The following is an 18,735-nucleotide window of genomic DNA, read 5'->3' on the forward strand; positions in this document are numbered from 1 at the left end:
CATATGTATGTAGTACGTCCCATTAACACACTTTGTTTATCTTCTAGGTTATAGATAAAGCTTAATAGTTTTAAAAGTAATTCTAAAATGTGGTGTTTTAATTTTCTATAGAGGAATACGTATAGGTTGTATATTAAAAATGTATTATTCTTTTACCATAATTCAGCATATAAATAAAATGATAAAAAAAACACATAGATTGAAACATAAAACTGAGTACAACATATTACTAACATATGTATCTAGGCTTTGGTAAAAAAATCTTAGGCAAAGTTAGATTATTATATTAAACAAAACAATTTCGAATTATTTCAGTTGTCATCCAATTTTTTGAATTTCTTTTGAATTTAAAACTTTAGCAAAGACACCCACCCGACTCTGTGAGTCCACCATGAACGCCGACCGTAAACTTCGAACAAGCTTCGTATTCACCGCAGCAGCTGATAATACCCAACACTCGTCTGGAGTCGCACATCAACGGATTTCAGTTGACTCCACATCTTTTAACAGGTGGGGTGGTGTGTACGCGCGCGCGATTGCATTTATTTTTTGTTTACATTTTCCACACGTACGATGCAAATCAGTGCTTTTTTTTCTTCTGATTCAAACACCAAGTGTAAATAAATTACGATTTCGTTGTTACTATCATATTCAGTCATTGTTGATAACAAACGACAACCGAAGATTTTGCAGAAACATAAACCCATGTATACAGCTTTATTCGCCACTTAATTGCTTCTGCTGCTCCGCTCCGGATTTGTGACAGTAACTTAATACACACATACATACGTACATAACATAGATGCATGCCTACATAGAGCTGTAACGAACACAGATACTATTGTTTGTTTGTGTGTGCGCGCATGTAAGCGGAAAAACCTACATATGAACATTTATGGACATGTAAAATTGTTTATCTGTGTGTATGCATATTAAAAACAATTATTGCGCTTCGCTGTTGAACGTAAATGCATAAAATATTAAACAAAAAATTGGATACATACATAAATTAGTGAAAACGGACACATCAGCAAAACAGTTTTAAAGGCAAATCCCAGTCTCTCTCCGCCCCTCGTCCAGTGGAAATAAATTTGAAGTGACCGACGCGTCGGAGAAAGATTGTTGTTGTTGGTAAGTTTAAAGCGAGCGAGTTTGTGTGGCACATTTGAATGTACACACACACACATATATATATATATATACTCACACGCATGAATGTGTGCACGTACACCGTACCCTGCAGCAACGAGCGTTAGCCCCTCTTCGCCATTGTAGTCGCTCCTTTGTTAGCCTAAGAAATGTATTTCAAAAGCGTTTTTGGTTAGACTTGTTATTGGATTTCGCCAATGGCGGTTTTTTCCACAGGGTCTCCTTAAGTCGATGCCGAAGATTTTATTATTTTTCTTATTCTCCCCTGTTTTGTATAAAATCTTTTATTTTTTTGGTATTACTATATTCAATTAAAATTATTCACTTTTCTTAAAAAAACATTATGAATTTACAAGTAAGGTAAAGACATCTTAATGTTAAGAGTACAGGCAGCTAAGGCTTTTACCACTTGATTAAACAAAATGGAGAAATATAAAAAGTTCAACAACAATAAAGCGGGACAAAATATACATAAAGCTTAATGACTTAAAGTATAATTAGATATGTATTTTTAAAAATATTTCCGTTTTATGTTTTATTTCCCTTATTTTTATCTTTATGCAAATATATTTTATGTGTGCTTGATTTTTGCTTTTTTGCTTGATGGCAAATTTATTCTTCATTTCGCTTAAAATAGAGTAAATGAGGGGCAACAATTCCTCTCTACATTGCGCTTGTCCCTTTCCACTACTTTTCCACTAATATTCAAAGAAAGTTTGAAGTCTCAGTACTGCAGGGTATCCAACACGCACACATACTCACGCCCGTTTGTGTGCATCTATGTTTGTGTGAGTGGTAGAATAAGCGTTGATCGCTGAGTGTTCTTTATTGTTGTCTGTTGCTGCCGCTGCTGCTGTTACTGGATGGATCAACGTTATTATTCTTCTTCACCTAATTAGCATTCGAGTTGGCTGCTTAACAGACACACTCACATACACACAAACAGACACACACATGTACACATGCAGGCAGACATGAGACCGCGTTGGTTGTTGCTCGAAACTTTGCGCTTCCCATTAGCACACAAACGATTTTTGAACAAATTTTATTTTTTTACCAAGTTAAGCGCGCTATGCTTGAATAAATATATGTATGTATGCATCGGTTAAAGCAATAAAAAGCTCTGTACCATTTTTATTATTTTTGTTTACAATTTGCTTTGCTGATAATAAAAAAAACAACGTATTTGTCGGTCGACCGTTACATTGTTTGTTTAGTGGTGTGCGTGAGCTGGGATCTCGTGATTTCGTGAAACCTTGGCACACAATTCCTCAAAATGTCATGGCTCTTACTCTTTCCCTAATCATTGTAATAAGTTCTTTTCCATCTTGAAATAAATACGCTGAGGGACAACAAAAAACTCTAAAAAGTATTAGGTCGAGAATTATATTTCCTCCACTTAGATACGCAATTTTATAGTTTTCCATAATTTATTTTAAGTAATATAATATTAAAGCTGCAGTCTACGCAGTGTATGTAGGTATGTGCAAAACATTTTAGGTAATATTGAACGAAACCCAAAAACTGTTAAGCTATGCGGTCAAACGTGCAAATAATGTGCAAACAAATTTGTGTTCTTGATCGGATATACTTGTAATAACAAGTTCTAGTTGTCTTTAACGGCCAATTTGCTTTGTTGAGCTGTCGCAAAAATTCAGTTGTTACAGTGAATGTGTTAAGATTAAATATACGAGTATATATTAATGATGAAAAACATAAATTAAATATGTATTTTAACTTACAAAGCATACGCAAGAAATTAATATCTTGGCCGCTAAAAAAAATAGCACACTATGAACAAAGAGGTGGGTTTGGAATTCAAAGTTTGGTTAACTTAAATATATTTATTTATATACAGCTTATAAGTAATTAAAGTGATAGTTAAGCTAAGGTACTTAGCTACAGCGTCTCGAAGCCTTAAGCTTTACTTAAAAGATAATATGATTTATTATAATGAATTAAATAAAACGGAGGTATTCACAGAAATGATTAGGTGGATAGGTAGCTATTAGGTTTTGGCATTCAGATAAAATGTACTTCACTGAAGTAACTGAAAAATATTTAAAAAAACGCTTTCTTCGGCTTTGTAAGTTTGGAAAACGTATTACACTTCAAAAAACTTGCTATTAAATATACATTAAATATATATTTAGCTTACAAACCATAAACATAGAACTTCATGACATAAACCGAGTCTGATTCTAGAAACAACTCTGAAGAAACAGTCGAGGAAAATTGTGATTATAAAGTCTCTGCTTTTGGGTTTGTCATAACAATAAACCAAACTTTCTAGGTTAGAGCTTAAACCTGCCTGGTTGCCGCCATAAAGAGTTGCTCAATATAAATTGTTAAAAACAATAAAATTCGTCACAAAAAAATACAGTTATGACCAAAGCAATAACCTTTCTTGAACCCAAACTGCCTGTCTGCCGGCCTGCCTGCCAGTCTGTCTGCCTGTCGGTCTGCCGGTCTGCCTTTTAAAAAAAGGCTAGCTTTTGAGGTATGAAAATATATATGGAAAGTGAAAACTGGCAGACAGCAATAAAAAGCAGCAGCGATGAAACAGCAAAATATATAAACAATAACAACAAAAAGAAAAACTTTTGTTGCAAAACTCAAGTCAGAGTCTCGCTTGATTTAACAAAGAAACAGTTTTTTGTTGTTAAACGAAGATTTGTGGCCAAGCCTGTGAGTTGACGTGAGTTTGAAGAGAAGCCGAAAAAATTGCCTAATAATAAGAAACTTATCGATAAGCCTAATAAAGCGTAGCAAGTTATTATTTGGCTCAAGCTATCGATAGATAGAGTGGTCCTATGGAATGGCTACTTTTGTTTTAATTAATAAAGTCATGTTAAGTCATAGGCTAAGACAGTCTTGATAGTCCTTAGCTAGTTTCCGAACTAAGGGGAGAGAGCTTACTAGAAAGTCTAAGCCCTGCCAAATGTATGCAACTAGCAGAAGGAGGCGTGGTAGAATGATTCAAGTCCAAATCGATTTAGAAATGTGCGTCGATTTATTTCTTTATCTATGCAATTGTTCGTCTGTATGAACGTCGAGATCTTCTGAAGCATATCAGCTAGGGAAACAAAACCTGGAAAACATACATATGCTCATTTTTCTGTATAGCTGCCGTAGGAAAGATCCTTGCAAAAATCCATCATAGTAACAAAAACTGTGTTGCTTTTAATGATATCTTAGGGAATTCTTGCTATTTATGAGTCGCTGCCGGCTGTGCCTAAATAAATTGCGCGTAATAGAAGCAAAAAGAATTGCATTTATAGTCGGTTCCCGTAAAGTCTAAATTAGTGACTAAAAATGTAGGCATTCGACGCTACGGGAATACTCTGCTCCTCAGCTCTTTCAGCAAACTTTGTTGTCTCTGAAAAACCAATCTCAGAAAGTTTGCAATAAGATTAAAAAAAAAAAAAAACTGACAAAGATCGTGATATAACCATATTTTGGACCAGAAATATCATAATACAAAAATATTACTATCATAATTAGCTCAACATCTTCAATTAAATGTATGTTTATTATATAATTTCAAAGCAACGACAAGTTTTTAATTCAATTTTGTAGGCCTGAATACCCTGCGAAAATATTGCCTGTCATTCACTTTAACTGAAAGCTGTGCTTCCTATTGTTAAAACGTAAAATCGATAAATAAAATATACAAATGAACATGATCATGCCTGATGGGTGTACATCGATGGATGGTTGGATGAATGGATGGCTGATTGTTCGAATCTTTCTTTGTGCATGGGAGTGCGTGGATAACACTTACTATATGTATATGCATTAGTAGTCGGTCGGTAATATTATAAAGCATAGAGTTGACGGCAACAACAACAACAACAACAGCAACAGCAACAACGATTGCAACAACAACAGTAGCGATCGACATCGACAACTGGCCAGACTACTGGGCCGGGATTGGGACCGAGTCTGAGCAAATCAATCGGTGAATGTCTCAGTTGCGAACTGACTCTGACTGGCGGGTTTTCTTTGTTTTGTTTAGTTTTGTTGTATTTGCTGTTGTTGTTGTTGTCATTGACTTGAGGTGCAGGTGTGCCGGTTTTGACGCCGGGGCTATCACTGTGGCTGTTACTTTTAGCTTTCTCCCAACCCATGTATGTATGTATTTAAATACAAATATACATACATATGTTTGTATATCTCTATGTATGTATACATATGTATATGTATGCTTACCGATTTGTGCATTTCGCGGAAGTAATTATAGAATCCAAGCACGTCGAAAACGAATCAGTAGCCTCCTTAACGTTCATCTCTACTGCTGTGACCAATTGCCCTTTTTTTCGGGGCAAACAAATGAGATAATTCTACCACAACAGACTCGAAAATATACACTGCAGTCGACTGGGGGTTACCCTCAATCTGTTTCACTTAAAACAAAAAATGGAAAAGGCAAGCAAAGAACAAAACACCAATTGGCATTTTTAGGGGGGAAAACACATAAGATAGTTCTATACTTCAATAAATTTTATTTAAAATTTACAAATCAAAAGACTGCAAATTATTATGAAAGCGAAGATTTTAATAGCATGGAGTAATAATAATATTTATTTAACCCATTTTGGGGAGCACTTTTCAGCTCAGCTTTAAAATACAGTGAAAATTTTTGTCCGCCCAAGGGACCGATCGAATGTTTTAAAAAAAAGTGTCCATTAAGGGAGTTTTCACTGTAAATTGAATTGCAAGACATAAAACTAGTCTAAAAATGTTTCATTATGGTGGAAAATCATAATACTAAGATATTTATTTATTCAATTTATTTCTGGGTGAGAATTGTAATTCGTAGACTTTACAAGAAGAAGCAGAATAAAAAAAAATACCTACAAAAATAACTGTACTTTCCTAGTACTACATATATTCATTCCACTTAAGATCAGAGGTGGAGCATTGCAATCTAATTGGCAAATGTTCTGTTAAAAAAACAAAAATATTCCATCATTTTCCGGCAATCAGCTGCAAATAAATGTTTGTTTAGAAAACAATATCAAGTGTGTACGACTTTTTGGAATACTTTTTACACTCCCTTTCCTGCGTTACAACCAACTCAATTAAGCTTTGTTGATGAAGTGAACTGATTTTGATTCAGATTATGGTAAAGCACTGTATTGGTTACAATACTATAAAAAACAATAAAGTTGTTCGTTCTGAAATTAATTTTGTCCACCATAAAAAACTCACAAATATTAGATGTGCCTAAAAAATGGTAATAAACAGACAAGTTTTCCTACTAGGCGTAATCCTATGGCAGCTATATAAAATAATAAAGCTAGATATGGTTTATAATAAACTTGCTCCGCGTATGGATAAGATAACTCTACATAAGAAGAAGATCTCGACGTGCATACGGACGGCCAGACGGCTTCGGGTTAAAACTACTGTGGCCATATTTTGCAAAAAAATTTATAAGAGATGTGTTTTAATAAGAGTTTATTGTTTTTATAGTGTCTAAAATTTATCTATGATCACCAATTGATATTTTGTGGCCTTTTATTCTCTGTGTAACATATGCCATTACTAAAGCAATACACCCTCCTTTCTCTTTAGCGTAAAAGAGAGAGAAAGAGAAAGAGTGAGATGGGGGGGGGGGGAGAGAGAGAGGGAGAGAGTACGAATTAACACAGTGAGGCCATTCATCCACACTTTCGCTATGAGCTTCGGTAATTGAACAAAACTGTAGTTTATATGCATCAATAAACACGCTTTTAAAGAAGTGGACAAACTACCAGATATATTATGTACACCTATACACTACAAGAAAGGCTGTTGCGGTTTTTTAATTGCAGCTAGTGAAGTGCATAGTTATATATACTATATGCAGATCTCTTTTTTTTATACCAGAGGGTCTAAAGACGTCACCTAGGAATGAGGAGTGTTGTGGAAAATACAAACTCTGAACTCCCATTTGAAGCTAAATCAATCACTTCGATATACACATGTATTAAGCTATTATTAGTTTATATATATTTTATTTTGATAAACTGTTCATTCTTATCTTGTTGCGAAAAACACTCCACATACTTGTATAAGGAGGTCAAGAAATACAGAAGGCCCCCCTCTCATACCAATATTTTCTTAGCAATAATGCATTGTTTTATGAGCCAGCCATGATGTAAAGCCCATTATCAGCCCCATAAGCCTGGTTAGCAAGTTTTATCAGTTCGGAAATGCTTAATAAATGCCAAGCGGGGAAATGATAAAGTCATTTCCCGAATAGATGTTATCATCCATACATTGATGTGATTCAATAATCAAAAGCTATAGTGTTTCTTAGCCATCACGTATAATTTTTAAAGTAATATCTTCATTCTTATTTCGTTCTTTTCAGCAAAAATGGCGGAACGTCGCGGCACAAAGGCCTTGGAGCAATGGTGTCGACGTATGACCGAAGGATATCCGGGCGTTAAGATCGACAATATGACAACATCGTGGCGTGATGGGCTCGCCTTTTGTGCAATTATTCACCACTTCCGACCGGATCTAATGTAAATATAATATTTTATATATAGTACATACATGTGTACACGCATTTGGAAGTGTAGAATAAGAGTTCTATAAGAATCATATAGCGATGGCAAATCAGACCCCTTATCATATGTCGTACCTGTCTGAAAAAATGTTTCTTTAAGAGATATTTAATTTAGTTTTTCAAAACTGAAAGCGCATATTATTATGGAATATCTTCAAATTACGAATTAGACTGTGAAGTTTAGAAGAAGGATTCTTCAGATAGCTATATCATAAAAATATGTTTCTAACTAACTAAGCTATTTAATTGTAAACTTGCGATTGAATTCCGTATAGCTAAATATTTTTTCGAATTTCGATATAAAAACAATAGCATTAGAGCATAATATATAATTTCTGCGTTTCAGAATACAATTTCCGACATGAATGACAAGAATTTCCGTTCAGTTGCCACAAATTATGGATATACGAGTACTTCTGTTACAACTGTTTTGAGTTCTTATCTTCGCTTTAACGATATAGTGAGTCACCGACTTTTCAGTGATAAAGAGGAATCAGGTGCTCTGATTTTTGAGCTTAATGAGTGAATGATGCAACAAAACAAAAACATTATGCCTCTGACACATATAAAACATGCAATAAAAACAAAAACGACTTACCGTCCAGGGTCTATAGCCGACGTCCATAAACATCTGTGGACGCACAAGTATGCGTTGTTTTATCACAATGAACGCTTACTTGGCTTTGTGGAAGCAACAATTTATCATTTGTTTGCTTAGAACAAAAAAAAAAAAGAAGAAGTAGAAAATACAAAAAATTGGCCCTGAAATTTATCTTCCGGGCGTGTGCTTTAGGAATTCGAAAACAACACCATTTATGAAATGTACATAATTTTAATCACAACTGTCCTCCATAGAGATGTTCACAATTCATAAAATATATGTATATTTTTTTTAATGAAATTTGTAGCGAATTCGAGAAACTCAATAAGAAAGATGTGTACTACAATAATGAGTTGGCATTTACCACGGCTGAGAAATATTTGGGCATACCAGCGTTACTCGACGCCGTCGACATGGACACCTATGAAGTTCCGGACAGATTATCGATTCTCACCTACCTATCCCAATTCTATCAGGCGTTCGCACACTCACACCATGCTAAAGGTAAGTAAAGCGATCCAATTCCGACTCCCGCATTACTCGTATTCCCTTGTTTTATATTCTTTGACATACATACATAAATGTTTATAAATAAAAAGGCAAACATGTGTTTTCGCTAAAGAGGCTATCTAATCAGTAAGTATTTGCCACTTAATGGGCTCGTGCTTATCTTATCAAGTAAACAGTTTAAATCAAATGCCGATTGGATAAAAATGTCGCATTCTACATCATTTTTTAAAGTAAAAATATATATGTTTTTGATTAAAAGTAACTCAGAGGCAGGCGTCTTGCAAATTAAACTCTTAAACAGATGCCTTTATCATATTTGATATATTGTTTTAGATCAATGATTGGTTGTACTAGTCTTATTGAATTATCAAATTACTTGGCTTTTTAAGGTCTACTATATATGACGACATAATGGACTAAATTGTCTAAATGCCAATGATATTGTTTCGCCGCCCTTAAACTTAATCTAAGTTTTATCCAGTTCATGTGAGCCCACTAGAGCAAAATAAATAAAATAAGATATTTCTTCGTTTCTTAAATAAGCCATGCTGATTTTCTAAAGACTGCTTTTAATTATTTTGAAATGCAGTTTAATTTGTAATGACTATTTATGTTCGATTTTGGCCCAAACTCAATATAAGGCTTTATTTGCTTACAGCCCTAATTCCTTAAAATTTCTTCTCTGAAAATGTTCGTTATTGACAAAGAGACAGTAGCCCTAACAGTTTACTTAATCGAGGAGTATTTTTAAAAATCCTCTTAAACTTTTTATTACATTGTGAACAGCTTGTTCACATACATTTTTGAATCGGTGTTACTGAAAATTAAGGTTTTTGTATTTCTGCTGCTGTTCTCGGCCCATATCCAAAAATTATTTCCTGCAGAAACACAGAACGTGAATAATAATTTAAAAGAAGCGATTGTTGTGTTTTATAATTGAAATTGCAATTAAAATTTGCCCAACCTCTTAAAGTGGGCCCACACCTTTTTTGGTGATGATATAAATATGGTTTCAATAATTCGATTTTTCTTTTAATTTCTACGTCACATTTTCTTTTACTCTAACCCTTTACACACATATATACATATATACATATAAATACTTTATCCAATTTTATTGCAGGTACCGGCAGCAGCAGCAGCAGCAGTTCTACCAGCAGCGGTCTGAAGCGTACCAGTCCCGGGAGAGAGGAATCACAAATTGCAAATACTAATGAACCACCGCCAAAGGTAAGTTCCATTATATAATTAGCTGGAAATTTGATTTATGCATACATGTACAAGTATATTAGAATCGGGTATTAATTGAGTTTTATTGTTCTGCACTTTGGTTGTTTGATACTAAACAAAAAACATGTGAATAATTTGCATTAAATACATACATACATATGTACATATTTTAATATTTTAACGCATGTTCGATCTCAGCTTACACTCATCGATCAATCATTATTTCTGTTTTTTTTTTGTTTTGACAAATAGACATCCATGTCCATGCCAAGTTTTTCTATGATAACCCACAATAACTTTGCACGCCACCTAAACAGTCCTTAAATCATCATACATATATTTTCTCAACTGACCTATTTATATACATATGTATGTATACATATGTATATATTCAGATACAATATGTACATACGTACACATATACGCTGTTGCGCAGATATTTGTACTTTATCAGGTGGAAAGGTAAAATCTTTGCTAAAAAACAGAGCTGAGAGTGATTTTTATGTACATACATACATACATATGTACATATGCGCCAAATTTCAGGTCAATTGGGTCATTAATCATTGAGATGCAGCTTTGGTACACACACATACATACATACATACATATGTGCGTATGTACACACATACATATGCCAATTTATGAATCATACAATTAAACAAAACAAAAATGTTGAAATCTTCTCTATTCCCTCAGTCAGCGGGCTTTTTGATCTCCCCTTATTTTTTTTTTAATTCTTAATGATGGTTGACAAAGACATACATACATACATATAAATGATGAGCAGCAATTGAAACCTTAATTTCAATTGCGTCGTTTACATTTATTAAAAAGAGAAGAAAAATAAAGCTTAACACGTTAATAAACGCGAAGAACGGCAATAGCAGCATCAGCCGGTTTGCGTAACTTCTCCATAAGAAACATAACGGCTTGTGTGTATTTGTTTTTCCCAGCACAACAGCTAGTATTTTGCGGTGCTGCCACACAATTTTTCAGCACCGCTCACACAGTGCTGGTAAACGCCGCATGGTTGGTAGAGATGATAAAGCCTACAACAACGACTTCAAATTATCAGTGACTTTTTATTAGTGACCCAATTGTGGCTTTGAGCTTTTGGATCTTAAAAAAATATAAAATCTGTCCATGTATACTCTATGATCAACAAATTTCATTTGTAAAATATGTTTTATTGAATGGCTTTAAAGAGCTGTTACATACAATGCTCCGCTTATTTTTTGAGACGAAGAAAACAACGGTTTTCTTTGTAATGAAACGATGCAGCATAGAAACATGTATGGATTTGTTCTTGCCACATGCAACATTTGGTGACTCGACGTGAGTTGTGAGCAGTTCTCACGAGAAAGTAACACCACATAATTGTAGCACATCTCTAGCAAACGGGTGAGGCAAACACTAAAGTTGTGGTTGAGCTGTCCTCCAGTGTTGTTTTGATTTTGTTTTTGTTTGTTGTTTTATTTCTTCGTTATATGTACTAAAACGTTCACAGCATACACATATTGAATTAGTTTTGATGAAAGTTCTAATGTTTTAAATCGGTTTTGCGGGAGTTTTTCCTATTCGTTGATATTCTATGTGGTTGGCGCAACGTCAACAACTTTAGACGAAGCTTCTGGCGGTATGAGCAATGGCGGCGTCGGCTGCCTCTGCTGCCTGCAGCAAGCAGTTGGCACAGTTTTAATGCATAAATGCACACAAATATATACATTCAAACAAACATACATATATACATACATACGTTTATACAGATGTTAATACAAGCAAACTTGTTGCTGATTGACTGACTTTGTTTAAAGTTTCGGTTATTTTTCAGTTTTTTTGTTGTTGTTGTTATGGTATGATAAATAATTATACGTATGTATGTTTGTATGTTTTGTGCTTTATTTCACGCTTCAGGTCACAGATAATAATGAACTGGTACCACTGCGGTATCCAATTTAGTTGGCGATTTAAAAATGTATTTGAAAAGAATAAAAAGAGGTCATACACGTCAGTTTGTTATCATCCTCCCAACCGTCAGAACATTACATTTTAAAAGCCGGGAATGTACGCGTAAACATTAGTGTACATACTTACATAAAAAATATATATTTTGAAGTTTGTACTTAGCACGAACACACGCAGCACAATCCATAGAAATTTATGTGCATATGTTAGACCCCCTGCATCCATCTACATATTATATATATATACAGATATATATATATATATATATACATACATATATACATAAAAATGCATACATATGTATTTGTACATACATTAACTCACCTAATCGCACAAAATCGTTTTCACTTAAACCCTTTGTGTGTTTGCTTGTTTCTTTTTTGTTGTTGTTTATTCATTAAATTCCCCCTTAAGTTGTTGTTCTTTTTTTTTCTTAATCTTTTGAAATATACAATTCGTTTGTGTCCGTTGCTCATTTGATTTCTACACGCTTTTTCTTCTGTCTTCTCTTTCTCTATGTACAAATACAGGATGATAAAAGTCTGGATATTGTGGGCCAATACAAGCCAGAGATATTTTGCTAAAGCCAACAATTGAAAAATACAAAACAAAAAAACAAAAAAAAAAAAACCTGCAATTTTAAGAACAAAATTTCGTAAGAAACATTTAAACCAAAAATCTCTAAACGGCAAATAAAGCGAAGAACAAAAGTGGATGATCAACAAGATTAGCATAAGGATCGACGCAATCAAAACAATATTTAATAACAACAACATACATATTCACGTACCAGAAAGATAAGGCAGTCATCAACTCGAAAAATACATACATATATGTTACATCAACTGCTAGCTTTGCAAGATTATATATACAAAAAAATATATATATATAATATCAATAATGGAAACATGATTTGTAGTGCTACAATATTTTCAAATTGTGTTGGGTACTCCATCAGAGTGCATTTTATACATAATTAATGTTTTTTTTTTTAATTTTAAAATTCTTTTTTCTTTTACAACATTTATTATTAAACCATATTGTTATTGCTATATGAAAAATATGTTAATATATATATAGCTTAAGGCCCTGACAGCCAGTGCTATAGTTACATGTTAATAGTTACAGTACTTTTATCAATAAAATCAAAAACCAAATCTAACCGAACAAACAAAATCTCATCGACAAAACGATAATCAACCAAATATATGTATGTACATATATATATATGAATATATGTACAACATACGTACTTATGATGAGAAGCAAACCAATCTGGAATCCATCCTACCAACCATCGAACCATAAATAAAGAATATATTGAAACGTGCTTGACTGAGACCTGAGACAGGTAAGCGCAGTTACCCACTCCGGTCACCCCAAAATACGTATCGACGGAAAACTCTCACAACACTACACAGCAACAACAACAACAACAATTCATACTAAGTATGAACGGCAAAAGCAACAACGAAAGGCAATGCGAACAATGTTAACGTTAACGCATGAACTCTTCAGGAATGAACGTTATAAAGCACAAATAAATCACACATCGATGAATAATCGTTTCCCGCTTAAGCACACAATCATCATAGGGGACCCACATACCTACATAAATACATTCACATTCATACACATAGTCTTATACCTACATACTACGAGTACATACTTGTATACATATATTGCATAAAGAACCCTCACACAGTTTCGATTTTGCTTTATTGTCACGCCTATTGTTCAGTTCGCTCACTTACCGTTCGTTCATTAGCGCTTTGAGGCTGAAACTCGCAGCTTTACATCGCAACTTCCAAGCCGATCAACAGCCCATCCATCCACCCAGCCAGCCAGCCAGCCAGCAGCAGTAGCGGCAGCGGTAGAGATCCACCTAAATATATACATTCATCTAAACACTATTATATTAGTCTGATAACGCTCTGTCAACTATTTGCCCTGCTAGTCCCCGCTTTCCTACGATCGCCCCCACTAATCGTTCATCTTCTACACTTTCAGATGGCGCACGTTGTGGGCGTGCCACGACGTGATCCCTGCCAGAAGTGTCAGCTGCCGGTGTTTCTGGCCGAACGCCTGCTTATTGGCAAGCAGGTCTACCATCGCACCTGTCTGAAATGTGCTCGCTGCGGCTCACAATTGTCGCCGGGCAGCTTCTACGAGACAGAGGTGAACAATGAGTATTGCTGCGAAACCTGTCCTGACGAGGAGGACGAAATTGAAATTCGCGAAGACACAGACACGGCACCAACCACTAGTGCTGGTGCCCATGGGAAACCCGTTCGCAACTCTCTATCCGAACGTTTGGCCTTCTTTGAGCAGAGCGCCGTCCATAATAATGGCCACAAGGTGCTGCAGAAGAGCGTCAGCGACGAGGAGAAACGTCAGCACATCAACGAGGCGCGATCCTATCAGCCACCCACAACTGTCTATAAGGGGAATGCAGCTTTGGGCAGTTTCCTGCATGGCATTGTCGATGACAAACCTGTCGAAGACACAAAACATGATGTACCAGACACGGGAATTCCCATAAGTGACGAAGTGGAGAAGAAGGAGATTCCCTCGACACCGTCTTCGGGACGGTTTAGAACTGAAACGAAAATCAGCCTTGAAGTGTCTGAAGAAGATAAAGAAAACATCAGCGAACAACACGATAAGCCATCGGTGTTAGCAACAAAGTGCGAGGAACAACTGAAGGAAGCGGATGCGGATACGGTTACAGAGAATGTAGAAGTCACAAAGCAGCTTTTGGACGATGTCAGTGATCAGCTGGGTGTGCTGGAAGCACAACAAGAATCACGTGAAAAGGAGCAGTTGCCACCTCCTCCACCTGAACAAGCGGTTGTGGAGCAGGAAGTCGTTATGCCGTCCAGGACGCCGTCAGAAGAACCCAATAACGTAAACATGCAGGAAAAATTAGAAATAGCCGCAGACGACGTAGAAGAAAGACGTACGCCTTCAAATATTCCCATTAAAATAGAAGACGAGACTTTAGAGGAGTCCACAAGCCCAGCAGAGCGGAAAGAGAAAATCGTAAAGGAATCCGAGGAAGTCGAACATCATAGCGATAGTGTGCCTCTATCGCCAACGACTTCGGTGGAAAACCGCTATCCGGAATATCTAAATCCCTTCGCTTCGGATGACAGCGATGATGAACCACAATCAGCACTCGCGCCACCACCCGCCCCAGCACAAGCCCAACACCCGGGCATTACATCACCGGACAGCCTGAATCCATTTGACAGCGAGGACGACGAGGTGGAGTTGGAGAAGGCTGGCAGCAAAGGTCGTCAATCGTCAGGCTCCATTAAGGTACCACCACCACGACCGCCGCCGCCACGCATCCTGCGAAGTGAGCATGAGAATGATGCCGATGGTCAAACAGCTGGATTGGGATCTTCGAGACGTTCCAGCCTAACACTGCCGGCGACCAAGAAAATACCTTTGCCAACGCCGAGAACGACAATGTAAGTAAATAAACAGTATGGACATAGTGGTTTTTATAGTGATGGTTATATAGCTTTGGCGCAAGGGAAGAAGATAACTTCTTGGCTCATTTCTAATTCACTTATTAATAATTTCCATTTACAGTTCACAATCGCAAACACCCACACCGGAGCCGACACCACGACTCAGTCAACGCAGTAATGTGCGGGATATGGGAAGCCATTATGATAGCAACAGCTCGCTTTTCTCGCCGGTCAGCCCTCAACAACAGATACAGCGTGACGCAGATGGGCGGGGATCAAACAATTCGCTGTCATCTTCGGCTGGTGGTACTGTCCGCTCGCGTAAGTCGAGACGCGCTCCGGTGCCGCCTGGTGCGCTCAAGGAGCTGTTCCCATCGTCTGAGGAGAATGTGAATCGCAGCAATTCGAGCCTCAACAGTGGCGATAGTGAATTGAAATCTCATTCAGTTGTAAGTTCGCCGAAGTCGAGTCGCAAAAAACGTCCGGCACCAACGCCTCCGAAACCGGCCAGACTGGAGGTGCGGAATCCTCCGCATGTAGAATCACAGCAGCAGGAAAACATTAACGGAAACGATTCAAAAAACTTGCTTAGTTACCCTCTGCAGGGCGACTTGGATTCGGCTAAAATGCCAGATGAAGAGAAAGCCTTGTTGGAGGGTAAGCCCGATACGGGCCAACAAAGTACGCGACGACTCATTCCATTACATCACAGCCTGCTGTCAGACGATGAGACGGCGAATCCGAGCAATTCCGCAGATGAGCAAAAGCAGCGTAACGCTGTCGCGGAAACGGACATTGTGTATCGCCGGATACTGATGCCCCCAACAATTAATACGCCCACCCATCTGGATCAGCCGAATGAGCACAATCGCCAGCTGGAGAAACTGAAGGATAACAAGGAGGCGCAAAATCGCAATCGTCAATTGCAAGTGTTTGGACTCGAAAGCCACAATAGTACGACTTCCGCCAGCATATATAACAAGTCGACGCATGGGAAGTGGAAGCGACGCAAGGGTCCAGCCCCTGCCCTGCCCATTCCGCAACGCAAAGTCCTGCAGATGTTGCCGCTACAGGAGATACGTCACGAATTGGAAATCATAGAAGTACAGCAACAGGGTCTAGAGAAGCAGGGCGTCATTTTGGAGAAGATGATTAGGGATCGCTGCGAGGGACCCACTATTGTGACAACCGCAGCAACAGCAGTAGATGCCGCAGATTCCACTCCCAGCCCAATTGCAACCAATCCAGCCGAGCAGGGTCAAAATTCTAAAGAAGTGGAAGATTTAATTTTGCAACTCTTCGAGTTGGTGAACGAGAAGAACGAATTGTTTCGTCGTCAAGCGGAGCTAATGTATCTGTAAGCAAGCTGGAATTGAATTTTGCGAAATAGAAATCGGTATATGCTCTCATATTCCAAAAACGATAGCTAGGTCCAATAAGAAGCTTTTCAAGCTAAATAACCAATAGTTTCTCAGAATTGAAAGCATATTCCAATTTCGATTCCACATTACTGGAATTTTGATGTTGTTTTTATTGAAAAATTATATTCATGAAATGCTTAAAAAATGCAGCAAATTATTTGCCTGTTTGACCACACTTTAAGATAAATATGTGCAGCATTTTAATCGTAATTGAATCTCCATATATATAGACGACGGCAACATCGTTTGGAGCAGGAACAGGCCGATATTGAATACGAGATACGTGTACTGATGAGCCAACCGGAGCTCAATAAAACGGATACGGATAAGGCGCGAGAGGAAGCGTTAATCGCACGTCTGGTTGAAGTCGTAGAATTGCGAAATGAGGTGATCGACTGCCTTGAAATGGATCGACTGCGCGAAGCTGAAGAGGATTTAGTAAGTTATTTAAATGCAAATGTGTATATATGGTAACAATTCTCTCTAAATTAAACACGCAGAGCATAAAACAGCGCTTGGAACTGCACAATGCCAAGCGCGGGGCCTCCAATATACCCGACAAACCAAAAACAGGAAGCGCAAAACTCTCCAAAAAGGAAAAGAAGCAACAGAAGGAGAGTAAAAAGTTGTCGAAAATGAAAAATATGGACGTTGATAAGGTACGTTAAGTTCGTTTACTGAAATTCATTTTGTTTAATTTATAATATATAACATTTATTATTTAAAAAAAATCCTATTTCTTTCTCTCTATCTAGGACGCCGATGAATCGGAGCTGAAACCAACCAAGGAAAAGACAAAGAAAAAACACAAATTGTTCTTTTAGGAGCGTCTATGAAGAACGCTTAGAAACGCTTCTCCCACCCGCTGTTCGTTCTGTGTGCTCACAAAGCACATAAACCCCCCTCCTCACTTCACGTTCCCTCGCCCCCTACAAGATACAACACATTTACTTGTGATACTTGAATTCTCGTTTTTAATTTTGTGAAACATATATCTATTTTTTTTTTTGTTTTTTTTTGTGTTTTCTATGTAGGTCGTGTGCACTTAAATTTGTTTGTTAAATATTATTCAATGTCTGCAACAATTGCCTAAACAACAGCTGTGCACTTAAAATCTTAAAGATGTACTATTTATAATATTATAATAAAATTATATAAAGGAATGGAATTTGCTGAATGTTGAAACTGATTGTTATTAGAGTGATTAGATATGATATGATAGAAAGGCTAGTCCGAGTGTAGAGACAAATTGAATATTTATATAAAATAAACACATACATATACATATATATTTATACAATTCTATGAGAAATTTAACGCAACATAATCATTTATATATTTTATTATTGAAAGAAAGATCGGTCATTGTTAAAAGATACACATACATACGTATATATATATATATATGATTCGTATTTGTGTAATGGATAGAAAAGTGATAGCAAATGGTCTTTACCCGGACAAGTACTTCTATATATAATATTTTATGAGACTATTCACAACTATTCCTAATAAAACTTATATACGTACTCCAACCATATACCTAAATGACTTATCTCTTTGTTGGCGATTAAAAGGTAATCAGGTTATTATTATATGGCGATAGTTCTAACACTAGTCTCAACACAGAGAAAGCTGCAACCCAGTTTGCGGAAGTTGTTTAGAATTGGGGGCACGTATTTGTGCGTCGTCACCAAATAGATTCCGTAACTTGTTTCGGAGCTTCCCAGCGTCCACCAATCGACTAACAAACGTTTTAGAGCAAGTTAAAAACCTACAGACTTTTTCCAGCTTCCCATAAACTTTTTATGGGCT

At 36.7% G+C, this 18,735-nt stretch overlaps 1 protein-coding gene across 2 annotated transcripts; it reads left to right on the top strand.

Moving 5' to 3' along the window:
• The first annotated feature begins 532 nt into the window (after positions 1-532).
• On the top strand, positions 533-18,088 carry LOC115627166 (MICAL-like protein 1). Of its 2 annotated transcripts, XM_030522755.1 has the most exons (9): positions 533-1,131; positions 7,511-7,667; positions 8,620-8,816; positions 9,946-10,052; positions 14,031-15,496; positions 15,621-16,856; positions 17,151-17,358; positions 17,421-17,579; positions 17,676-18,088. In XM_030522755.1, the coding sequence occupies exons 2-9, from the start codon at positions 7,516-7,518 to the stop codon at positions 17,742-17,744; spliced, it is 3,594 nt and encodes a 1,197-aa protein (XP_030378615.1). In that variant the 5' UTR covers positions 533-1,131; positions 7,511-7,515; the 3' UTR covers positions 17,745-18,088. The 2 variants fall into 2 exon arrangements, with proteins under 2 accessions (XP_030378615.1, XP_030378616.1); XM_030522756.1 differs by lacking the exons at positions 533-1,131; positions 7,511-7,667; positions 8,620-8,816; positions 9,946-10,052 and adding an exon at positions 11,481-11,691.
• The last annotated feature ends 647 nt before the right edge of the window (positions 18,089-18,735 follow it).

Source organism: Scaptodrosophila lebanonensis, unplaced genomic scaffold (genome assembly GCF_003285725.1).
Source record: "Scaptodrosophila lebanonensis strain 11010-0011.00,11010-0021.00 unplaced genomic scaffold, SlebRS2 tig00000092-arrow-pilon, whole genome shotgun sequence".
Lineage (NCBI taxonomy): Eukaryota > Metazoa > Arthropoda > Insecta > Diptera > Drosophilidae > Scaptodrosophila > Scaptodrosophila lebanonensis.

Coding starts and splice junctions, on each gene's coding strand:
- LOC115627166 (XM_030522755.1), top strand. CDS start 7,516: ATGGCGGAACGTCGCGGCACAAAGGCCTTGGAGCAATGGTGTCGACGT. Junction 17,359..17,420: donor GCGAAGCTGAAGAGGATTTA/GTAAGTTATTTA, acceptor TTAAACACGCAG/AGCATAAAACAGCGCTTGGA. Junction 17,580..17,675: donor AAAATATGGACGTTGATAAG/GTACGTTAAGTT, acceptor CTCTCTATCTAG/GACGCCGATGAATCGGAGCT.